Consider the following 25986-nt stretch of genomic DNA (forward strand, 5'->3'; position numbering starts at 1 on the left):
CTATCAGGATGAGTTGAATATGGTGTGGCTTGTGCTGGCTAAATGAATTCAGCTTCCAAATTTTCTTTTTCAATGTCCTCTGCACCAGCAGTCCAAAGATGTGGCAAATCCAAAAGCTTCATATGCCTTTCAGTTACGGGTAGGGTTGCCTATTTCTAGTAGCACCTGGAAAGCTTCCACTATTACACCTGATTTCTGCATGACAAGATCAGTTTCCTTGGAGAAAATGGCTGCTTTGGAAGGTGGACCGTATGGCATTATACCCTGATAAGATCCCTTTCCTCCACAGGCTCCACTCCCAAAATCGCCAGGTGTTTCCCAACCTAGGGCTGGCAACCCTAATGACAAGGGCTAGTTTTTCACATCCTGCCTGCATATGAAAGGACTCTTAAGCACACATACACACACAACAGAGTCATTCTCAAATCTGAGCCTGGTAGTATTTGACGGTAGTACACATTTAATAAATGGCTTTGAAAATTTTCATAATTTGGAATATGTGTTTTTAGGGTGGGTGTCGGGATTGACTACAGAGCATGTCTATAGAGAATGTGGATCAGGAGATGAAGTAAAGATGAGTCATGAAATGCAGAACAAGATTGTATCCTTAAGGTAATGTAATAGTTTTCTTCTTTTGCACTAAGAAAATTATAATTGGCTTAAACAGGTTCACTGTTTGGTAAAATGAATTTAAGTTCATCAGCTAGGTTGTATCCTGTTAACTGGGGGGGGGGGAGTCCACCAAAGCCTTTTATGTTAATTTAGTTCCCAGAATTCATTCATTGTTCAGAGCTCAAGGTATGCATTTGATTGCATCATATGGTTTTGCATCAACTCCCCTGGGATTTCAGATGTTAAATTGTTGGTGTCCTATTATATTGAAAGACATTTATTTTCTCCCAAAGATTTAATCAAAATAACATTATGTGCATGTCTAATTTGTAATATCTAAGTAGGTAACTAATGAGTCAGGTTTGTGATACTGATAGCCAAATGGCCTAATTAGTGTTCTTTTGCCCAGCCCCAATTAATCACACTGAGAGAAAAACCTTTTTTATATTTGTACTGCAGAAGAAATATAGACACAGGGGAGTTCCCAAATCTGCACAGAGAACAATAGGATTACATAGTGTTAAATACCCTTCCCGTGGAGGCTGGGAAAAATGATGCCTTGCAGGATGAGCCAGTAGCCTGGGGTCTCTACCTCCCCACTCCACCTCCCAGGAACACCCTACAGCCCTTATGCCAGCCTTCTAGGTACTGCTGACAGGGATCCAGATCTTTGCCTGGCATCAATCCCAGTTCCCAAGGTTTACATATTGTGATGGCTTACTCATGCTTTCTGGCCTTGGTGCACAAGATAAGACCAATTTGACCCTATTCAAAACATTCCTTCCTGCTCTCTTGATAAGCACCAAGGGTCAGAAACAGTCAAACCAATATGCAGAACTACAGTCAATTTCTAATAACTGTATGATCAATCAGAAGGTTGCAGTCATTTTATTTACCACCATGCCATCAGTACAACAAAAAACAACCCCTAAACTGAAAGTTTTGTTAGTTTCAAGAAGCTGTTGCGATGAAGCGAGCGTTACCAAAACATGTTCCCACTTTGAGTACTTTTTGGGAAAAGAGTATACAAGTTTTACATTAGGAAAGCATGAGAAAGACCATACACAAAATAGCATATAGAAAATATAATCCTACTGTATAAAATCTGTTGTACACAGAACTGATTTTTTTCAAATAAAAAGTATGTCCTACATTAACTGAATTATTATAGTGAATTATTCCTTTATTGAAAATAGATAGAAACTATTTTTTTAAATCATGTTTTTACCTAGATCAAAAGAAGAAAAACAAGGCAGGACCATTTCTAATTATTCACATGCTATTCTGTTTGCTATAGAAATGATTTGGAACAGCTGCAGGTCAAAGTCCTTGAGGAGCGTGAGAAGTACCAGATGAACTCTCAGTCCAGCACTGCCATTTCAACCGTACCAACATTTAGCATAAATGATAAGTTCACCCTAAATAGAGATGATGCCAGCTACAGCCTTGTCTTGGAAGTCCAGACGGCTATTGACACAGTTTTGCTGCAAGTGAGTAGTCACAGTAATCTGCTAGATCTCTTCATTTGAAATCTTTTATTTAATCCAATCCCCCTTCAAGGATCGCTGCCTTGTTGTGGCAAGGGGGCTTGCGTAGTTCAGTGAAGCTATGAGCTATACCGTGCAGGGCCACCCAAGACGGACAGGTCATAGCTGAGAGCTCTGACAAAAGGTGATCCACTGGAGAAGGCAATGGCAAACCACTCCAGTATCTTTGCCATGAAAACTCTATGGACAGTTCCAATAGGCATAACGATATGACGCTGGAAGATGAGCCCCTCAGGTCGGAAGGTGTCCAATATGCTACTGGGGATGAGCAGACGGCTAGTACGAGTAGCGCCAGAATGAATGAAGCGGCTGGGCCAAAGCCGAAAGGACGCTCAGTTGTGGAAGTAACTGGTGGCGAAAAGACAGTCCGATGCTGTAAAGATTTTTATTCCATAGGAACCTGGAACGTCAGATCCATGAATCAAGGCAAGCTGGACGTGGTTAAACAAGAAATGAGAAGACTGAACATCGACATTTTAGGAATCAGTGAACTAAAATGGACAGGAATGGGTGAATTTAATTCAGATGACCATCAGGTATACTACTGTGGACAAGAATCTCACAGAAGAAATGGAGTAGCCTTCATAATCAATAAGAGAGTAGGAAAAGCAGTCTTGGGATACAATCCCCAAAATGACAGAATGATCTCAGTTCGAATCCAAGGCAAACCATTCAACATCACAGTGATCCAGGTCTACGCCCCAACCACTGCTGCTGAAGAGGATGAAGTTGATCAGTTCTATGAAGCCCTACAACACCTTCTAGAAGCAACGCCAAAAAATGATGTGCTTATCATCATGGGGGATTGGAATGCTAAAGTAGGAAGCCAAAAGATAACCGGGATAACAGGCAAGTTTGGCCTTGGAGTACAAAATGGAGCAGGGCACAGGCTGGTAGAATTTTGTCAAGAGAATACAATGGTCATAGCAAACACTCTTTTCCAGCAACCCAAGAGACGACTCTACACATGGACATCACCAGACGGTCAACACAGAAATCAGATTGACTATGTGCTCTGCAGCCAAAGATGGAAAAGTTCTATCCAATCAATAAAAACAAGACCAGGAGCTGATTGTGGTTCAGATCATGAGCTTCTTGTTGCAAAATTTAGGCTTAAATTGAAGAAAGTAGGGAAAAGCACTAGGCCACTCAGGTATGAACTAAATCATATCCCCGACGAATACACAGTGGAGGTGACAAATAGATTTAAGGAATTAGATCTGATAGACAGAGTGCCTGAAGAACTATGGACAGAGGTTCGCAACATTGTACAAGAGGTAGCAACTAAAACCATCCCAAAGAAAAAGAAATGCAAGAAATCAAAATGGCTGTCTGAGGAAGCTTTACAAATAGCTAAGGAGAGAAGGGAAGTGAAAGGCAAGGGAGAAAGAGAAAGATACACCCAATTGAATGCAGAATTCCAGAGAAAAGCTAGAAGAGATAAGAATGCCTTCTTAAATGAACAGTGCAAACAAATAGAAGAAAACAATAGAATGGGGAGGACCAGAGATCTTTTCAAGAAAATTGGAGATATGAAGAGAACGTTTCATGCAAAGATGGGTATGATAAGGGACCAAAATGGTAGGGACCTCACAGAAGCAGAAGAGATTAAACAAAGGTGGCAAAATTATACAGAAGAACTATACAAGAGCGAGCTTAACATCCCTGATGACCACAATGGGGTAGTTACTGACCTGGAGCCAGACATCCTGGAATGTGAAGTCAAATGGGCCTTAGGAAGTCTGAGCAACAATAAAGCTAGTGGTAGTGACAGCATTCCAGTTGAACTATTCAAAATCTTAAAGGACGATGCAGTAAAAGTGCTACACTCAATATGCCAGCAAATTTGGAAAACTCAACAATGGCCACAGGATTGGAAAAGGTCAGTTTACATTCCAATCCCAAAGAAGGGCAATGCCAAAGAATGTTCAAACTACCGCACCATTGCACTAATTTCTCATGCTAGCAAAGTTATGCTCAAAATCCTACAAGCTAGGCTCCAGCAATATGTGGACCGAGAACTTCCAGAAGTACAGGCAGGATTTCGAAGAGGCAGAGGAACTAGAGATCAAATTGCCAACATACGCTGGATCATGGAGAAAGCTAGGGAGTACCAGAAGAACGTCTACTTCTGCTTCATTGACTATGCTAAAGCCTTTGATTGTGTGGAGCACAACAAATTGTGGCAAGTTCTTAAAGAGATGGGAATACCAGAGCATCTTATTTGTCTCTTGAGAAATTTATATGCAGGTCAAGAAGCAACAGTGAGAACTGAACATGGAATCACTGACTGGTTCAAAATTGAGAAAGGAGTTCGGCAAGGCTGTATACTGTCGCCTTGCCTATTTAACTTGTATGCAGAGAACATCATGAGAAATGCGGGATTAGAGGAGTCACAAATTGGGATCAAGATTGCAGGGAGAAATATCAACAACCTCAGATATGCAGATGATACCACTCTAATGGCAGAAAGTGAAGAGGAACTAAAGAGCCTGTTGATGCGGGTGAAGGAGGAGAGTGCAAAAGTTGGCTTGAAACTCAACATCAAGAAAACAAAGATCATGGCATCCAGCCCTCTCAATTCCTGGCAAATAGAAGGGGAAGAAATGGAGATAGTGACAGATTTTATTTTCCTGGGCTCCAAGATCACTGCAGATGGGGACTGCAGCAAAGAAATTAAAAGACGCTTGCTCCTGGGGAGGAAAGCTATGGCAAATCTAGACAGCATCCTAAAAAGCAGAGACATCACCCTGCCAACAAAAGTGCGTTTAGTCAAGGCTATGGTCTTCCCAGTTGCAATGTATGGCTGCGAAAGTTGGACCATAAGGAAGGCCGAGCGTCAAAGAATTGAGGCTTTTGAACTCTGGTGCTGGAGAAGACTCTTGCGAGTCCCTTGGACTGCAAGGCGAACAAACCGGTCAGTCCTAGAGGAGATCAGCCCTGACTGCTCTTTAGAAGGCCAGATCCTGAAGATGAAACTCAAATACTTTGGCCACCTCATGAGAAGGAAGGACTCCCTGGAGAAGAGCCTAATGCTGGGAGCGATCGAGGGCAAAAGAAGAAGGGGACGACAGAGAATGAGGTGGTTGGATGGAGTCACTGAAGCAGTAGGTGCAAACTTGGGTGGACTCCGGGGAATGGTGGAGGACAGGAAGGCCTGGAGGATCGTTGTCCATGGGGTCGCGATGGGTCGGACACGACTTCGCACATAACAACAACAAATTTAATCCAATTACCTGATTTACTTTGCCTTGTAGAATTAATTGGCCTGAAAACTGTACAATTTTACCATATTTAAACTTTTATCTGAAATTTTTATAGAATGTCAAATATTTGTTGGGGAAGATAGGTGACTTTCTCCTGGATTTTCTGGAAACCAGGACGGGTGTTAAGGCTTCAAGTACTGACCTGGTGCAATCAGCACAAAAGCTGTTTCCATCATTCTCTGTGAGTTAGCTTAGGTTGTGAGTGTGTAATTGGCTCATGGTCACCCAGTAACATTCCATGGCAGGGTGGGGTTCAAAGGATGGATCTTTCAGATCCTAATTCAACATTCTGATAACCACAGTAGCTCTTTTTGTTCCTTTTCATACTCCTTTCTGACATGTTTGTACTTTTCCTTTTGTGCATTTATGTGGTATGATGTGGAATTAGTGAACATTTTCTGGTGATGCACAGGTAGAGAAGTAATGTCTACTTTAACTTAATGTGTCTCAGACAATGAAATTTACCTAAAAGGAGGATGTGTTTTCAGAAAAAGTGTTTGGCTATCTTTTTTAAATCTAATCTTGGACTCCTTATCTTCACAGTGTGATGTTCCAATAGACCTGAAGGACGTGGATAAAAATTCAGCTGTTGTGAGTGTTGTTGACTGTGAATCTGAGGTATGTAAAACCCCAGACCCACATTAGTACCAAATCCCAGTTTAGAGATCAGGTTAATACACATTGAGATTGTATGAGAAGTTATAAGCTCACTGGGGGGGGGGAGGATCAAATGGGAAAGAGTTAGGAAGTTGAGGCCCATTGGGGAAAACACAGGAATAAGGCATTCATCTTTTTAGCCAGAAACATTATAACGTCAGCAAAACAAAAGGACTAGAACTGACACTTCTTGTACTGCAGAGCACATCTCTCCATGAAGTCAATGGGACATACCAGAAGGACATAATGTTGGACACGTAGAGTCATCCATTCTTTCTGCTGAGAAAGGATTTTACAGTAGACAAGGCCTTCCTCACTGTCCCTTTTCTGCCACAACTCTGAAATGCTGATCCTGGGCAACGGGAGCCCCTCATGAACAGTATGGGGGTGATTTATAAAAATTAGCCTCCTGCCCTTCTGTTTATGAAAATTTCCGTTGGGATTCAGCCCATTGCTGATGGTTCATGTGAAAGCATACTGTGGCATGTTGTGATAGTGGAAATAATATTTCACTATGAAACAATAGAGGAGGGGAAAAAGTTTGCATGAGCAAACATCAAGCTCTTTTGGGGCTTATTCATGTAGTAGCAAACCATGGGTTTGCCATTACTTCTGAAATGTATTATAGACTGCTTTGTTCGTGAATAAAATCAATTTTGAGTCTACATTCTTGTTTCTAAACAAACTGTTTCTAATTCTAATTGTTCCACAGCCAAATGGCAATTTCCTCCTTGCCACCTATCGGTGTCAAGCAAACACAACAAGGTTGGAACTTAAGGTAAAACTTCTGAGATACTTGTAAGCTTTTCAGATGCATTTCTTAAAATGTTCACATGCTTATTGCATCTGTTCTGGTCGTGTGAACTTCAGCTAATTCGCAGGAGAGCAGCAATGACAGTATCAATGACTCTGTCAGGGTACTATGGCTTCTGCAATGGTGTCAGGAAAAAACAGTGTGGGATAAATTTTAGTTACTCACATAGAAGGTGAAAATTAGTTGAAGGGATGTGAGAACACACCTTTCTTTTAAGGGAAATTCATTTACTTTAATATGAATAGAAAGATAGGATTTTTTTCATATTCACAGAATGTTATATCTGCCTTGGAGAATATGAGTAACTGTAACTGTAGATATAAATAGTGAGTATCTTCATCATCATCCCTCATAAAAAGTGACGGGTCCTTCTGACGATGTGCCAAATTTTGAAAGCCTCCAGAGTGAGCCCCACCCACCAGGAGGTTTTTGAATGTTTGCCATGTCACCCTGTGAGGGTGCAGGGAGAGTCCTCTCTGCATCTGGTAGGGGCAATGTAGGGGAAAGGAGACAGCGCCTCTCCCAGTGGAGAAGGATGCTTGCTGGCTCTTTATACTCCCCCCCCCCCACCCTGTTAGGCAGCAGGAAGAAGGCTACCTATGCCAAAGGTTGTTCTGTGGCTACAAAATATGTTGTATCCATTTGCCCAGCTTTAATGCACAATCTCAAAACTTCATGTAGAGCCACTATTCATTTATTTATTAATTCAAATTGTATACCACCTCTCACTGGAGATGGGATTCAGATTCTCACTCAGGCCTGTTATGCACAGCCGCCAAAACGGTGATTTTGGGTCACATGGAAAACGCGGAGGGGGAAGACTGCTTACGCATGGGCCGGAACGCAACGGCAGCAAAACCGAGTAACCAATTATGCACGCGGCCACCCTGGCACCGCTTCTGGTTGTGCCCTGGTCGCCCGAAAGCATGCACCGAATCTACAGCTGGTTGCAGCCAGTGCCGTGCGTTAGCAGTGATTTTAGGTGATGCCATTCCACCCCGAATGCGGACCTTCCCCTCCGTGCATAATGGGCCTCAGCCATGCAGTGCAGTCACCCTACTTCAGCCCAATCTATCCTAGAGGATTGCTGGGAGGACAAAATGGTGAAGAAGAAAAGCCTTCCTCTTGGGCAGCCTAGGAACCAGTTTTCACTGATCACTTGTTTGAGGAGGAGGAATAGTGGTTGTGGATCTCTTGATCAGATTACATTAGGCATGCTTGCTAAAGTATAGCTATCATGGCATTCTATATAACAATGTTCTGACTTTTAGTTTAGTTTTCGTGGAGTCTGAGGTGCAGACTAAACTTCACAAGGTGGTGTTAAATCCAGCTTTTCAAAGAAGTTCTTCATCCTTCCCTTCCAAATTCTATATCTGAATCACAGTTATCTAAAAACCTGTGACTATTTAGCAGGTTATCACAACTCTTCAGTTTCTTCTTAGTCTTACAGTAACACTACCTGCTTTGAAAATATTTCTTAGGTTTTTGTCTTGTGTTAACATCTTTCTGTCTGATTTATACCTGATTTGAATATCGATGCAGATCTGCAGCATTCCTCTTATTTCTCTTCAATCCTGATCTTGATGCAGATTCTGTCAATTGAAGGCCGTTATGGGACATTGCAAGCATATGTAATTCCAAGAGTTCAACCAAAAACCTGTCAAGTTCAGCAGTATCAGATTAAGCCACTTTCACTTCATCAGCGGACACATTGCATTGACCAAGACAGGTATGTTTACAAGCAATTAGTTGAAGCTTCTTTGCACAGGTTTACTGCACTTCAGTGTTGAGTTGATGGCAATTTCACCAGCAGTTCACCTGTGACATCTGTAGTGAAAATGCGTGGCAATTTGTGTATGGACAGTGTATTTGTTTGGTTTGTGTGACAGTTCTTTATCTCTCAAATTTTAGAAGCTCCAACAAAGTTAAAGATAGAATTCCTGAGGTGAATAATACTTTGATTGGAAGGCTGCCACATGTGTGCTGAGATGGTCTTTCTTTGTGGGTTTTTGATTCACTGGGCTCAAGACTGTTATTGATTCTAGTAAAACTCTCTGCACAAGTATAGTTTGCATAGTATGGGGAAAAAATAAAGCACCACTTTGATCTTTAACCCTGTCTTAAGATCTTATTAAAGTAATTTCTTGAAACTGACTGTGCTTGTGTTGTCCTGCTTGTAAGTTAGTTCCTGACTGCAGGTGTGTTTTTCAGGTTGCCTCCTAGTAATTCACAGTTTTTAGTTACATGAGTTCTTTAAAAATAGCCATGATTTATATAGTTTAACAGTGCCACTGAGTGGCTTATGTATGGGAGAGAGGGTGATATTGCCTGATTCTCCCCATACTTTTTGTTTATGTGGATCTCCTTTCCCCCAAGAATGCCTTTTTAAGGGATCACACAAGGCCCCTGGGGACAAGGGAGATACATTTTGACCGGCAGAACAGCAGCTGGATAGTCCGTCTTTCCCCTCACTTTACCTAGTCTAAAAGGACATTTACTTCCTAGTAACTGTTACTGTGTTCCTTTTCAGACCCATGAATACCTTAACTCTCAAAGGGCAGTTTAGCTTTTCTGAAGTTCACTCCTGGGTTGTGTTTTGTTTGCCTGAAGTTCCTGAAAAGACACCAGTGGGAGAGAGCATCAGCTTCTACTTTCAAAACACCTTTTTGGATACACAGCTTGAATGCACTTACCGGTAAAATGAACCACAGTTGCTGAAGTGTGCTCATTTTGTTTACAAGGAAGTAAATCTAAATAAATAAATAAAATGCTGGAATGTAGGTCCCTGTTGATTGGGAAAGTGTTTACAGTACTTAAATTGGTATGGTTTCTCTGAAGTGTTGCTGCTTATGTATATCTTAAACGTATTTACTCGGGGAAAGTGCTGTTGGTTTTAATAGAACTTTTCTAGCAGTTTTCAAGTGCTGGCTAGAATATTTGAAGACTTCTACAATAGGCCTGGTCTGTGAATAGAATGGGAACTGAAGTCCAGTGTAATGGGAATTGAAGTCCAGTGTAGAAGACAGACTTCCTGCTAACTTTGAAAATATGTGTAATAAGAATGATGTAATAAGTGCTCCATTTTTGTTAAATATCAATTAAGTAAGTACCTTCATGGTACTGATGGTATGTGCCAATGACTCATGGGTTTTTCAAGGCAAGAGATGGGCAGAGATGGTTTGCCATTGCCTTCCTCTGCATAGTAGCTCTGATTGCCTTTGGTGGACTCCCATTCCAGCACTAACCATGGCCAGCCTTGCTTAGCTTCCAAGCTCTAATGAGCTCAGGCTAGTTTAGGCTGTTTATGCTGTTTTGCTATGTGTAACCGCCCAAATATTTATCTAAAAGACTGTTTTTGTATGAATCATGAGTGAGGGAGACATAGTTGCACATCTTATGTAAGTGCAGTTAGAGGTTGAATCTTACACAAGCACACTGCTCTTCTAAATTTTTATTTCTAACATCCATTACACAGGAAAGGGGAGGGATACTTCAAATCTGATAATATATCTACAATATCTATTCTAAAAGATGTGCTCTCTAAAGAAGCCACCAAAAGGAAGATCAATCTCAGTATATCCTGTGGTAAGGATTTGCTCTTATTCTCTATTTTTTTGTATTGTATAAAATACATATTCATATTGTTGAATTGCTTTCTTTCTTCTAGATATAAATGAAGCATCTGTGAACCACACCTTAAAGCTAATCCACCCAAAATTAGACTACCAGTTGATGTTGGCTAAGAAAGTTGAACTCATAGATGCTTTAAAAGTAAGTTTGCTGCACTGCAAAGTTATAGGTGCAGTGGAGGGATGAGCGGATAATTTTGCTTGTTATGGATTTTTATTGCTATATCTGTGCTGTTTGAAGTGATTTAAGACTGGTATGGAACACACTATGACATTGTCTCAGGCTGTTCTTATCCTTTTACCTTGTAATCATTTAAACAACTAAACTGCCTTGATAAGGTTCGGTGTAAATATACAAGTTTGGGTATGAAAAACCTATTGTCTGCATGCAGCTTCAAAAAAGATTAATTTTTCCTGTACTTGATTACTGCAAATTGTACCATATAACGTGAGGATTTCGATGATACTTAATTGCCCAGATAGCATCTCACCAGAATTATATTGAAGATGCTCTTTTGCCTTATGCATGCAAAACAATGTGTTGAAATCTCAGAAATGCACCTTCTCCAGACTCTTGGCAAAGGATGGAGGCTCTTGGCAAAGGTTTATAATCAATGCTTGTTTAAAAGATCAAGATCTTCCCTGTCTGTCTATTCCCCTGTCTCTTACTTGAGCCATACTTTAATTTCCAAAAATTCAAGTTGTTTGTTATCAGGGAGTTAATCTTCTAAATGTTTTATTCATTTAAGGAATTACAGACTCATGAAGGAAATACAGACTTCCTGATTCCAGAATACCGTAATATTGTGGAAGAGGCAGAACAGTTGCTCAAAGAACATGAAAAACAACCTGCATCCCTTGAACGGCTTTATGGTTGGTTCATTAGCACAACTTTGCTATTTTAATGATACTACTGTGCTTTGCTTTGAACAGTGGTGGCTTCTCCACAGATAAATATGAAACACTTGTGGCCTTTACCTGCTGTTCACTTTTAAGGGGAAAGACATCAACTTCCAAGGCAGCATTCACGAACATTCTGTAGTATGGATACAGAAGTCCTGATATGTACATAAGTCTCTCTCAGAACCAATAGTTTTGTCTTCCACTTCAATGGAGGAAGTAGATCACTGTTGATGTATAAATGTGTACTTTCTGTTGAAATTAGTATAGAAGCCCATTAGAATGCTCACCCATTCTGAATGGGGGTGATTATTAACTCCTTACATTTCTTTGGCCCTATTAGCAGTATCTCTGTGCCAGAGAAGTGCAGACATATATAGTGAGTACATAAATGTGTTGGGCTACAAAAAGTAAGGTCAAACATAAGCGAAATGTGCATGAATTAGTAGTGGCACATTAGGTACATAATGAAAATAAATACAATCAATGTCAATGCAGACATACTACTATGGGAGAATATTTATATCAAGCTTTTCTGCCCAACCAAAATGATCAAGGCAGCTAGGAATTGGAACAGCATAATAAAATACATTGCAAAACCAATTTAAAATTGAGCTAAAATTGAGTATTTTGTATTGGAGTAGGCGGTCCTGAAGGTATCAGTTGTATTACCCAAATGTTAATGACAAGATTTCTGTTGCTCTTAAGTAGTTCCCTGCTTTGTTTATGCTAAGATTTCTGACTGATCTCCATTTGCCTTCATATCTTCTAAAGTTAATTATTGTCAATTATCCAAAAGTTCTGTCAAACAGCTGCAACTGATAACATACAAAATTTGTTTTTCTGATTTTAACTCTCGTATCTTTTTGATTTTCAGGTATGATTACAGATCTGTTTATAGATAAATTTAAATTCAAAGGCACTAATGTGAAAACCAAAGTTCCTCTCCTCCTGGAAATTTTGGGAAGTTATGACCAGAATACTCTGCTTGCTTTTTTTGATAGTGCTGCCTAAATTATGCAAATTTAAACAGCTCTCTGGGACAGTCAGATCTTCATTCAAATATGCATCGTTGTCACTTTGATAAAAATAAAACTTAGCAAAACAGGGTCCCATTGTTCTATATTAGACATTGTTTAGGGAATCTGGTTGATGAAATAGGCAAGAATAGAACATATATGAAATGATATAAATGTGTTTTTAACTTGAATGGTGGTTGAAAAAATTAGCGAAATGTGCAGATAGATCAGGTACACATACTCAAAATACATTATATTCAAACGCTGGAGAATGTTCCACATTGTTTTCCTGTTTGAAGGAATCTAATTGGTTTTTTTCAATCATGTAATGAGGAAAAATGTCTAAAGATTGCAAATGTATAGCCATATGAAATGGTGTACTATATTTTCTGTATATTAAATGTTACATTACTTTATTTTCCATGTATTATAGGCAATAATGTATATAGAAGGGAAATAATAAAACTCTTTAATGTAACTTGATTAGTTGTTCTTATTGACTACTAAATAAAACAGTGTAGGTCTCTGAAACATTATTTTAAGAATTTAAAAACACTTTTAAAATGGTCAGTAACATGCAAAAGGAGATGGACATTGCTTCTGCTTGTCTATGGAGGGGAATGCCCAACATAGTAGAAACCACTACTATGGTTTAGTTTCAAGGGAAATAATTGGAAAGAATATTAGATGGAAGATTAAATTGCTAGAGAAAGGTATGTATTATGGGTGAAAATGGATTCAGATTGCACCAGCTGCACAGAACAGTTCTTTAAGATACTATCGGAACTCAGATTGTCCCTTATTATGAATCTCAGCTTTTCAGTCATTCATTAACCAAAACAGGATAATGGTAGTAATTGTTACTGTTCACACAGGGGGAGAGGGGAGATAAAAATCTCTTTGCCTGTTGTGGGAATTAATTCAGTAGGCAGATCCCCACTTTCACTCCTTTCTCACTTGGTAATATAGGTCCTATTTCAAATTAATTGCTGAACAAGCCTCTGTTCATTGTGCCAGAACTGTGTAAAAAGCAAGCTGTTTTCTTCTTACTTAGTAGCTTTCACTGTGAACTGTTTGTTTTAATTTTTTTTTAAATTAGCACAGTAAGAGAAAGGAGTCAGTTCTGTTACACTGCTTATTATGGTTGAGCGATCCATCCCAAATGAAGTTGTAGGTATCCCTAGTAGATGAAAAAGTACTGTTCAACATCATTGGTTGTCAACCTGGTTGCCATGGAATTAAACCTTGTACTCACTTTTTTTCTTCATTGCTGTGTTTCTTAACCTAATTACGGAAAGCAAATTTTACTTTTGAGATTAAAGGTCTACTGGAAAAACGCCTAAAGCAATTACCAGTAATTAAAGGCAGCAATCTGTTCAGCTTGTGACTTTTAATTTACCAAAGGACAGTAACCTTTTAGGACTCAGTCTCTTTTCTTGTTTTAAAGAAGAGGGGATAATATGATGCCTCAGATATCATCAGATTCCTGTTCTAGATAGGTAAGTAGTGTCTACTCTGAGTGGTAAGAATTCTCAATCTTTGCTATGGCAATTTTAAAATTAGTCAAAACCAAAAGTGTTCTGGACTATCTTTGCAAAAGACAGGGATCCCACTGAACCACATTCTTAGTCTAAAAGGAATCCTATTTTAGGAATCATCTCAGTTTTGTTTTTTTCATTTGATTCAGTATCAAACACCAAACTAGCCCAAATGGATTGCCCTAGAGAAAGTGATTCATGGTGAAATGCTGAGGTCTTTGTCAAATGACGTGGAACATAAAGGGTTTATTTCTTAGACTTATATACCACCCTTCCCGATAGGTGAGCTCTGGTTTGAAGGGAAGTCTGAATATTCACTTGGTTGCGATATTTTCAGTTTCCTAGGAAGAGGTCTCATTGAATACAGTGAGACTTACCTCAAAGTAAACAAGCTGAAGATCACACATGTGAGCCAGGCATAAGCAGACTGATCTTCACCTCCCGTAGGCAGTATATAAATTAATGATAAAGGGTGCTCCTCTGACATCTCACCAAAAAACTCTGTCAACCTCTAAGACTGGTGGGGTGGGGGTTAGTACATGAAAGCTTATTGTAGAATAAAATAACACAGCCTGGTTATGCACAGGGGAAAACACCAGGCTGGTGCTCGCATGGCAGTTGGGCAAATTCCCACTTGCGCACAATGTTGATACCAGCCCAGCCCTGGCCCACTTTAGGGCCTCTGATGGCCTGCGGCAAGGGAACGCTGATTTTTTAGTGTTCCCTGTTCGGCTGAAGCTGCCAGTGGCGGCCAAGCCTGAGCACACAGGAAAGAGCTGGGACTTCCAGGCCTATAACTCCTCCTTCTATGGTGACCCAGCAGGGACAGAAAATGCCCTGTTTGGCTTTGTGGTGCCTTTGTGGTGCCACAAAGCCTTTTAACACACACCCTGGAGAAACGGGCCAAAACCTTTCCACTCTGGCTGTTGTGTATACACAGATAGACCGTGTCCAGAGGGGAAATATTCCCCCATCAGTACAGGAGAAGCAGTGGAGCATACTGCCCTGTTGCAAGAAACTGGCTGTAGCCCACTGTGGCTGTCACTGTGCATAATGGCTCATAGTCATATAACCATTATTAAATAATTACACAACTTTAAAAGGCTAATAATGATGCAATTGAAATTGATTTTTAAAAAATTCTATTTGTTTGCTTCATCATCACCCACAAGGAGCTTGAGAGGGGTAGTTTAAGAATCTGTCGTTGGGGACCAAAGCCAAGATAATTCATATTCACTATTACAATGTATAGGGTGTGGAAGTCAGTCAGTTAAGAAAGCTGACAAGTATAAAGTTTTAAGGATAATAGACGACCAAAGCCACAAATAGGTATCAAATCAGGCGTGAGCTCTCCCTAGGCGCATAAACAACCAAACTGAGGCTATTGTACTTTGGTCACATTAATGAGAGGGCAAGATTTATATTACAATAAAAGATTAGACAATAGAGCTAGGAAAAGCTAAGATACATAAGTGTAATGAATAAATATAATAATGATAAAAAAAGGCAACAGGAAATGAGGACGGGACAATTATGCGCCAGGCTGACCCAAATCAAGGAGGGCGCGGCCCTCAGTCCGCAGGACTTTTTGGAGATCATTCATTCCTAACGCCTTAAGGGCACTTCACTCACATTAACATATTTACAGATTATTTCGTTAAAGTGCCAAAAGGGGCCTGCTTAACCCCTTAACATTTTTGTTTCTTAAAGCCCTCCCAGGGCCTTCTCGGTCGCCCGACCTTACGTGCCCCGGAGCGCCAATTTCAAAACAAAGGCCGTCCCTGCCTGACTTCATCACTCGCGGGGCGCCTTTCCCCACCTCGCTCCGCCCTTCGCCTTTGAACTGTTCAGTCCCTCGCGGGCTGCCGTGGCCGCGGTGACGCCAGCAGGCCCGCGCTCCCATTGGTGGATTCAATCGTCGCGGGCTACTTGAACGGCGAGAAGCGGAGCGGGCCTAGCGAGGGAGCAGCCGCGGAGTGTCGCAGGATCTGGGCGGTTGCGCCGAGCGCCGCTTCCCTCCCTCCCTCCCTTCGCGAGTTCGCAGCCCAGCAGCGCCCCCGCCATGCTCGCGAGCTCCGCCGCCCACTCGGACCGGGAGAACCAGGAGAACGTCCCCCCGGGGCCCAAGGGCGCCCCCCACTCGGCCGCCGCCGCCGCCGCCGCGGCCACCCGGACGGTCCTGGGAGCTCTGCGGGACAACCAGCTCCGCTTGGCCCAGCCGCAGGTACCGGGGGCGACGGAGGAAGGGGGCGCGGCGGGCTGCTTGCCTCTCCCCGGGACGGGGGTCTCGGCCTGTCCCCGCACCCGCCATCTTAGGCTCGGGCGTGTTCCTTTGCGGCCTCCTCTTCTCCCGGGGCTCGAGCTCTACGTCCGCCTCGGGGGGGGGGGGGGGAAGAGCGCGCGGCGGGGGGCGCTCCGGTGTTAGGGAGGGATGGGGGGGGGCTCTGCTTCCCCGGTCTCGCTTCCTCCCCCTCTGCCGTGGGGCCCCTGGTGGCCGGAGCGGCTTGGCGCCCGTGCGGGAGCTGCTCGAGGCCACCCAGTCGCGCGAGAAGGTGTGCGGGGCCGCCGGGGAGAAGGAGCGCCCTGCCCAGGGCGGCCCCGGAGTCGCCAACGGAGAATGCTTTGGTCCCGGCGCAGGTTCCGCTCTGCCCAGTCCCGTGGAGCACGAACGATGAGAACTACGTGGCCGCGCCCGTGGGCAAAGTGGGCAGCAAGCAGCCCGCGTTCACCATCCACGTCGATGAGCCCGAGAGCCCCAGACCGAAGAAGAATGGCGCTCCGAAAAAGCTCTCGCCAAACGCGGAGTACCTGGCCTTGGAGGCAGCTGTGGCTTCAATGGGCAGTAGGAAGCCTCTGACGCCTATAGAGAACCCAATGGATCTTGGCTCTGGTAAGGGTCACTCTGCATTTGCAGTGAGGGGGTTTGTTTTATTATATTTATATGCTGCCCTCCCTGAAGGCTTTGACTAGTAATAGCTAGTTGTTTTCAAGCAGAGTCCCTGAACTACTGTGGAGCAGCTGGCCCTCTCTGGCAAGGATCTTAACATGTGGATATTGCTGGTGGGGAGGGGGAGAGAAATTATGGATACATGCTGAATGTTGTGCTTTAAAATCATCTACTTCTTAGATCTTGTTTGGACAAGCAAATCCAAGTAATGAATGATGAGGGTAGTGTGATATGCTGGCAGAGGCTCATGGGAATTGTAGTCCATGGACATCTGGAGGACCACAGGTTGACTACCCCTGTGTTATAGTACAGGGTGGGTTCATACACTAGCTACAAAAGAATACCCTTCATGATCCATAGTTCATGCCTGTGAACTAAGTTGCATCCCATGGAGATCTGTGGGGAAGGGGCTATTTTAGTTAATTCTGCCTTCATAGTGCTTTTAGGGGTCCCCCATCCCTCCAGGAGCAGCCTTTTAAGGAGGCATTTTCGACTTCCTGTGAGAAGACAGCAATGGTGTTGAGTTTCTGTGCCCAAAGGCTTCCCATGTGCTGAGATTTCTGACAGGACCTAACCCAATATATGGAGCAGCTCTTTCCAGGACTATATTTGTTCACCTCTTGTGGCCTCTTGTGGCGCAGAGTGGTAAGGCAGCCATCTGAAAGCTTTGCCCATGAGGCTGGAAGTTCAATCCCAGCAGCCGGCTCAAGGTTGACTCAGCCTTCCATCCTTCCGAGGTCGGTAAAATGAGTACCCAGCTTGCTGGGGGGTAAAACGGTAATGACTGGGGAAGGCACTGGCAAACCACCCTGTATTGAGTCTGCCATGAAAACGCTGGAGGGCGTCACCCCAAGGGTCAGACATGACTCGGTGCTTGCACAGGGGATACCTTTACCTTTATCTATTTGTTCACAGCAGTTGGGTTTGACATGCCGTTATAGGGCTAAGTGACTGCTTCACTTGTGAGCAACTGTTTTCCTTACACTGCTTTGTTTTCCTACTGAGATTTTAATAGCTTTTGAGGTTTGCTATGCTATTAAAAGCTTTCTAGAAAAATAGCTGTATTCCTCAAATACTTTGGTCAGGTAGAGCCTTCAGAATTATTCTGCTTCCTACTCCTTTCACCTTGACAACCATTTGTTTGCAGTATTTGTAGACTGGCAGTGGGCAACATCTCCCTATGAACATGTTAGCAGGGGTGTGAATGAGAATTATGCTCGGCTAGAAACATGCTGAGACCAAGCAGTGGAGCCAGTATGTTGGGAGCACCTGGAGTGGAGAATCAGCTTTTAAACAAATTCTGACATGGAACAGTTAAGCATTCCAGAGCACATGTGCCAGTCTGTGCTGTATGACCCGCAAAGTGTGCAAATCTGTAGTATGCAATCAAAATTAGATGTTCCTTAACTTGCTTTTCTTGCTCTAGTCCCACTTTCTTGCTCATCATCATCATTGTCCCCCAGATTACTTAAATTGGGAACCTACTAATTCTGGTCACAAGAATTCACTTTTAGGCAGGAGTCTAGTTAAAGCTATCCCTTATACCAGTGGTCCGCAACCTTTTTGGGGTTGCAGACCGTGGGGGGGGGAGGGCGATCCGGGCACCACGCATGCACGGCAGCCCATGCTCAAACATGCATGTGCAGCACACCCGCGCATGCACGGATATGCCGTGCATGCGCATTTGCCGCGCTTCCCTTCCCCCTCCCCACTCCCACAGAAAGAAGCTTGCTGGGCCGCAAGCTAATCGGCTGCTTTGGCGGCCGATTTGCTCACAGCCTGGCGAGTTTCTCATGGGGGGGGCAGGGAGAGGGAGTTGCGACCCAGTGGTTGGGGACCACTGCCTTATACAATTTTCACAAGGGAGGAAAGGGATTTAGTATCTCTAGGACTTCGACTTTTTATCCATCTACCTAAAAGCTGCCCTTTGACAGAGGATTGCATGTAACTGTCTTCTATGAAGGCCAAGACTGCAGTCTGATTAATTCCAATCAAGACTTTACTTACTTTGATTTTCTTGTTTTAAATATGTGATGCAGAGATAAGGTCTAAAGGCCAGGTCTTGAAACTACTTTGTCATCTTTTTCCTTGATATTTTTTGTGTGTGTGTGTGTTTTATTTATTATATTTACATACCGCTTTCCCTTATGGCTTAGGGCAGTTTATGCTGAACATAGGAATAAATACAGTATATTTCAATACAATAGTAACTGATTTCAATACTGGTTCAATAACTTTTTCATATAACAGTTCCAATACTGTGACAACTTCAACCTAACTACAATCTCATAGGTTGATCAGTTTGGGGTTCTGATCATGGGGAGGGGTTTCTGGGGCCCCAGCAGATGTTGGTTTGGTCAACCTCAACCAAATGTCTGGTGGGAGAGCTCTGTTTTTGCAGGCCCTGCGGAATTGTGATCGTTCAGGCATGGCCCTCGTTGGGGAGCTCATTTCATCAGGTGGGGGCCAGGATGGAGAGAGCTCTGGCTCTGGTTGAGGTCAGATGTGCTGCTTTAAGGCCAGGGACCACTAGCCAGTTGAAAGTGGCAGAGCTCTTTGGAGGGCATAGACAGCAAGGCAGTTCCTCAGGTACACTAGGCCCAGACCACGTATAGCCTTAAAGGTGATTACCAAGACCTTAAATCTTATACGGAATTCACTTGGTAACCAGTGCAATTGTTGGGAGAGCAGGCTGCATGTGGGACCCCCACGGTGTTCTTGTGAGGATCCTGGACGTTGCGGTCTGGACTAGCTGTAGTTTCTGGATCAAGGTTAAAGGAAGGCCTATATAGAATGAGTTACAGAAATCTGGTCTAGAGGTAAGCGTTGCATGATCACTGTGGCTAGGTGTTCTGGGGCCAAGTAGGGTGCTAGTAGCTTAACACCCAGCTTGAGTTAACACTTTTCAACATTATGATTTTGGGTATTGCATATTCTGTGTGAGGAGATTTGCTTTGGACCCCGAGTACCTGTAACTTTTGTAGTATGTGGTGGGCACTTTCCCATATAGTTGGAATATAGCTTAACAAAGCTGGCCTAGCCACATTGTTGCAAAGACTAGAGCCCTTATGAGAGGCTCTGGTGGTTGGAGCTGGGGAGAAGATGAGCAATACATATCAGGACACCTCTCATTACATTTGTTCTGTCTTCCATTTATATGACTTCATGAGATTAAGAACTTGTACTATATTTAAATATCTTTCATTTTAGGATCCCCAAGTATAATGGACATGTCAATCGTCCAAGAAGTAGAAGAAACTGTAAATGTCAATCATGTACCTGACTATGTTGATGACATCTTTAAATATCTCAGGGAAATGGAGGTAAAAAAAAAAACCTGGATGGGCACAGAGGAGGGATGTTACCTATTTAGGTTTCTCAAATCTCATATTGCTTGATGTTCTTGTTGCTAGAATATTGGGCCCACTCCCTTATCTTATCATCTTATGGCCCTATCCAAAGAACATTCCTGAGGGTCTTATATGAAACAAAGGTTGGTCTATTATACCGTCACTAGAATAAGGTATTAGAATAGACATTGTTTTAACTGTTCCTTCACATAAGTTCCCTGCAGACAGAAAATGAGCATAGCATGATGGATTCTATTCCCCTTCTTTGCTGGCTCTGCTGTCTTTCTGTATTGCAAGGAATTTTAATATGGAATACTCCTACAACGTGATCCTTCAAGCTGCAGTTTGAAATGGTGAAATCTCTTTAACCATCTTACCATTCCAGTACTTCATTCTGTTTCATGTATAGACCAGGTCCATGTTTGATAAACATGTGAGTCATGCACTCTATACTGTTCTAGATTCAACTATGCATGTCTATGCAAGGGGCATCAGAGAATATTAGCATGAAACACTACATTTAGTTTTTACATGTTTTATGGAAGAGCTTCATCCAATCTGCCTGAAATTATTATTATTTAGATTTTTATACCACCCTTATATTGCTGGGATGGGGAATAACTACCAAATCAATAAGTAGCATCATCAGTAGCCACTTTAGTGTTGGCTGTTACTGCATTACTTGCCTGCAAACATATCCTCCATAGAATTTTATAAGTAATAGTGCTCTAGCTGGTTGGAGATAGCAATGAGATAGTAAACAGTAGATGTGTGCCAGAAGATGTGCTGGAGGTAAGGACAGGCAAACAGATGCTAGCTCTTCATATCTGCTAGCAATCTTGCAGTGCAAAATACATTAATCTGCCAACTGACTACTGTGCAGGGGATGGACAGATGAAATAGAAAAAGAAACTAATGAAGTGCTTTCTCTTCTTCAGGTGAAATGCAAGCCCAAAGTGGGTTACATGAAGAAGCAGCCAGATATTACAAATAACATGCGAGCTATTCTTGTGGATTGGCTAGTGGAAGTTGGTGAAGAATACAAACTGCAAAATGAGACTCTGCACCTGGCTGTAAATTACATTGACAGGTTTCTTTCTTCTATGTCAGTGCTAAGAGGGAAGCTTCAGCTTGTAGGAACTGCAGCCATGCTGCTAGCATCGTAAGTAAAGCAAACTTATTTTGAATTGAATGGATGCTGTTTTCCTTCTTATCAAACAACATTCTTGCATTCTTAATATCTTTGCATTTAATCAAAGACTGTTCTAGTACCTGGTATTCCTTGAACTACTCTGCCAGTATAAAAATCAAAATACATGAGCTCAGGAAGAGCAACATCTGTGAAATCATGTTGTCAACTTTGGATGAAACTTTCCTGATGTTTTACTGCATAAATAAGAGCAGCTAGTAGTAATTGTGTCCTTGCCAACTTCAAGGTTTTCCTGAGTAGTAATTGCAGGTGAAAGCTTTTGTTTGACTTTGCAAATTCTTGTTGGCTCCAACCAAATTCAATATGAATTAGTCTCTGTGCTTCATGAGTCATTAATAAAGTTCAAGAGTGAGGGGGAGAGGTGACTGTAAAATGAGCTATAGGCAATTCTGCTTTCTTTCTATTGTAGAAAGTTTGAAGAAATCTACCCTCCTGAAGTGACAGAATTTGTTTACATCACAGATGACACTTATACAAAGAAACAAGTCCTAAGGATGGAGCACTTAGTTTTAAAAGTTTTGTCGTTTGACTTGGCAGCACCAACTATAAACCAGTTCCTTTCTCAGTATTTCTTACACCAGCCAGCTAGTTCCCAAGTGGAAAACCTGGCAACGGTGAGTGTTTCTATTCTTTGGAAAACATCTTAAATTTGAGGAAGAGTTGGGGGGGGGTATCCCTTGGCTTAATACAGTGCTAGAAAGATGTAAGGTTTGAAAAGCATAATGTTTTCCTGCCTGGATTGTAACATGGATAATTATGTTAAATTCCACTGGAAGGCTGAATACAGATGGATTCTGACACCACTAAAAACACACGTACAATGCATGCAACATGTCCCTTCTGTAGTATCCAGAATAAGGATAGGCTATATCTTTTAACAGCCTCAACTACATATTTGCTAGGAAAGAAGGTGTGGGTGGGGCTTGTAACACTGTCAGAAGTAGCTGTGTGTGTCAAGGTGCCTAAACAGAAATGTCTGCCATACAGCTCGCTATGCTTGTTCCAGGTAGCGACCAAGTGAGGGAAGGGGAAAGGAAGTATACCTTTTGGCCCATTAGTGGAGAGTGTGAACTGGATGTGGTTTTCTTTATAGCTGGGCTATAGAAAAGGCATAGCAAATGCAGTATTATAGGATCCTGGGAGACCTGGGCTTGATTCTTCACTCTGCCATGGTAGCTTACTGGGTGACCTGCCTATCACAAACTCTCAACGTGACCAACCTAATGGGGTTGGTTTTGAGAAAACAGAGGAAGAAAGAATGATGTTCTAAGCTGCTCTGAGATCCAGGTTGGGAGAAAAGTAGGCTATAAATAAATTCAAATACATAGTTCAACAGAGGCTCCTGGGTGAGCTCTTGAAGGCCTGTGTAGTTCTGCACCGTAGATATGGACAGCTAAAATAGTCATGATACAAGGCTAAATTCATGTTTATTTTCTATATCAACAAGGATGTCTTGGTATTATAAAGAAAGCAATCACCTGTTTCCCCCCCCCCCCTCTACAGTATTTGGGAGAGCTAAGCCTAATCGATGCTGACCCATTCCTGAAGTACTTGCCATCAGTTACTGCTGCTGCAGCATTTCATATAGCAAACTACACAATCGCTGGGAGAACTTGGGTATGTATCCAAACACATGGCCCTCAAAGGTATGCAGTAATACTTGAAACTGTTAAGATCAGTGGCTGTTCTATGAGAAACATTAGGCTTTTTTCAAGTAGGTAAACTCTTTAAATGACATCCAGGTTCATAGTTGATAAAACAGCTCATAGCCAAATCCCATACAGCTTTACTTAGATAGATCTCACAGTGTTAGGTGTTTTGAGCTTAAATCTTTTTGGCATCCAGCATGGGTGTAATTTTATAACTTAGCTGCAGATCTGTAAAGCTTGAGTCCAGTCATAACCATATGCTACAAACTCCACTGTCTAAGGCAGCTGGAAGACTAACAGTGTAATATTCAGCAACATTACATCCTTCTGTTAGAACTGGAATAAATGGGATTAGAAGAGTGTTTAGGTGAAATGATGCTGTGGAAGAGCATGGCATGCCTAAACTTCTAGTGTGTAAACAGAATCACTAAGACATTCTAGACCAGGGGTGGCCAAACTGGCTCTCCAGGTAGCTATACACTACAATTTACCATAAGCCCATGCCAGGGGCTAATCATGGTCCATGGACAACTGCAGAGCCACAGTTTGGCTGCCTCTACTCTAGGCACTCCTCTCTTCCTCTGTTTACACATGCAAGAAAAACAGAACTTTGCAGTAAAGAGCTTTTCCTATCTAAAAAGGGAGATCTGCTTTGGTATAGAACGCCACAAATTTCTGCTTTGCTTCAATAGTTCTGCAGTAACAAGAACAGTTCTGTATTTGATTTCCTGTACCACAAATGCAGTCATGGAATAACTAACACTGTTCTCCCTGGCAGCCTGAATCTCTTGTTAAAGTAACAGGATACACAATAGAAAGTCTTCAGCCTTGTCTCTTGGACCTTCACAAGACCTACCACAGAGCAGCACAGCATACACAGCAGTCCGTACGAGAAAAATACAAGGCCTTAAAGTAAGTGGCAGTGAATAAATGAGGATTTACAGAATATCATGGGTTGGCTTTTTGCACAAGTGTAGCCAACTTGATTGAGTACTCTTAATTTTCAGTTTTCTGAATGACCATGGGCCTGTTACTGTCTCAGCCAAGCAGGCCTCACAGGGTGGTTGTGAGGACAAATTAGGGGATAAGAGTATTGTAATCTGCTTTGAGCTACCATTGGGAAGGAAATCAAGATAGAAGGCTATTAACTTAATATACTGTGCATATATTTAATCAAGATAGAAGGCTATTAACTTAATATACTGTGCATATATTTAAAGTGTTCATGTAACTTGTCTCTTTTTCAGGTACAATGCTGTATCATTGATTGAACCACCAGAGAAACTAAACTTATAACAATCAGGAAATGGAGGCTCTCAAAGGTGTATATTACCCACAATAGCAATGTACAGTTTTAAACTTTTACTTATATTTCAATCATTCTGGTATATTACCACAGAAAATTACAAAGTTTTCTACTTTTATAAGGTTTTAATGTAAACTTTTGTAAATGCAATCTTGTTCCAAGTACTAAGGTGGTGCTCTTTAAAGTTCTGGGGAAACAAACCATGCATAGTTTTAATAAAAAGAACAGCGTATCTAATTAGGGATTTTGACTCTAAATGACAAATCAAGATGGCTTGGAGTCAGTCAGCATGCTTGATATACTACAAGTCAGTCCTTCTCCAGACAGAGTTATTACAGGATATTTTGACAACAGCTAGCGATGTAATATTTAAAATTAGCAAAATGATGCTAATATGCCTCTTTCAGCTAACAGCTAAGGTCTCAAGCCAGCTACTGGAAGCCTGTAACAGCTTACACAGAGCTGTATAACTACAAGGCACTAAAGCTGCTTACAAAACACTGCCTGAACAATAACTGGCCTGCAGCTTGGAGTCCAGGAAACAAGTAGTAGCTCTCTTGCTGTGAAAATAACAGACATCCACTGGGTTCTGGGAACTGCCTTGGCTCATGTTGTTTCCAGTATTAATGGAACAACAGTTAATCCTCGTTTGCTATTTGTCAGAGTAGGCATGGCTTTCTGACCTACAGGTGCAATGGCTGTGTATTCAAGATTAGAGTTTGAGGGATAATGCAATGCTCCCCGTGACTCCTGCAAAAAGGGCAATTGCAGCAGACCTCTACAGGGCAAACATCACTCTTCCTGCTGTAGGCAATGAAAGCCAATAGTTCTGCTTTTACCATAATTAGGAGTACTGACACAGGGAAGAAGTAGTGGGCATCTTGTGTGAATAAACCCTAGTTTAAAAGGTTTTCTACATTTGTAAGGATGAATATTTTATACTTGTATCAACAGAACTGAATTCTTGTAAACCAGATTAATGCTGCTTGGTGTGCTTACAGTGAACCAAACCATGGAAAGAGCAAATGTAAACTATCTCAAAGCTGCCCAATAAAATCCTATAAAAGACTGTCTTATGCAACTTTATACATCCAACAGAGTCAATTCCAAGTCTGAGATGGTGTTAGGAGGCTTGGGGGGAGGGGGAGATTGGCAAGAAGTCAAAGAACTCTCTGTATCTAAGAATGTTTGAGTCAACAGCTGTCTGATCCAGAGCTTCTCTGCTTACTAACCTCTTATTACAGCCCTTGTGCCCTATGACTTTGAAGGGATCTAATAGGACCTTCATTTTCACTAGTATACCAGTTAGATACCTCATTAAACTGGTACATACAGTTCACCTTTAGAGGAATCTCTTTTTAAAGAGATGCAGAACAGGTTGAGTTTTTCAATCATTGCACTCTAATACTGTCTGTCAACCAACATCTGGTGGAATTTACTACCTGTCATAAAGCCAGGTGTCTAAAGAGAACCAGGTGAGGAAAGTCTACATCAATTGACTGCAATCCCAGCAAGCCAGAAGACCCTTGGCTGCATCAGTTT

The 25986-nt window shown here is 42.0% G+C and overlaps 2 protein-coding genes across 2 annotated transcripts in view; both read left to right on the forward strand.

The window, feature by feature from the left end:
* BBS7 (Bardet-Biedl syndrome 7) overlaps positions 1 to 12922 on the forward strand; it is a 28225-nt gene extending 15303 nt beyond the window's left edge. The window contains exons 10-19 of the mRNA XM_077300412.1: positions 510 to 612; positions 1910 to 2102; positions 5969 to 6043; positions 6795 to 6860; positions 8486 to 8625; positions 9427 to 9591; positions 10372 to 10481; positions 10564 to 10667; positions 11275 to 11398; positions 12303 to 12922. Of these exons, the coding sequence (XP_077156527.1) occupies positions 510 to 612; positions 1910 to 2102; positions 5969 to 6043; positions 6795 to 6860; positions 8486 to 8625; positions 9427 to 9591; positions 10372 to 10481; positions 10564 to 10667; positions 11275 to 11398; positions 12303 to 12439 (1217 nt within the window). The 3' untranslated portion in view covers positions 12440 to 12922. The remainder of the gene's footprint in view (positions 1 to 509; positions 613 to 1909; positions 2103 to 5968; positions 6044 to 6794; positions 6861 to 8485; positions 8626 to 9426; positions 9592 to 10371; positions 10482 to 10563; positions 10668 to 11274; positions 11399 to 12302) is intronic.
* Positions 12923 to 15895: 2973 nt separating this feature from the next.
* On the forward strand, positions 15896 to 25513 carry CCNA2 (cyclin A2). The gene is made up of 8 exons (XM_077300416.1): positions 15896 to 16206; positions 16620 to 16872; positions 20140 to 20252; positions 21218 to 21441; positions 21899 to 22103; positions 22993 to 23106; positions 23917 to 24050; positions 24386 to 25513. Exons 1-8 carry the CDS (start codon positions 16045 to 16047, stop codon positions 24432 to 24434), a joined length of 1254 nt encoding a protein of 417 aa, XP_077156531.1. The 5' UTR covers positions 15896 to 16044; the 3' UTR covers positions 24435 to 25513.
* Positions 25514 to 25986: the final 473 nt, after the last annotated feature.

Source organism: Paroedura picta, chromosome 10 (genome assembly GCF_049243985.1).
Source record: "Paroedura picta isolate Pp20150507F chromosome 10, Ppicta_v3.0, whole genome shotgun sequence".
NCBI classification, from domain to species: domain Eukaryota; kingdom Metazoa; phylum Chordata; class Lepidosauria; order Squamata; family Gekkonidae; genus Paroedura; species Paroedura picta.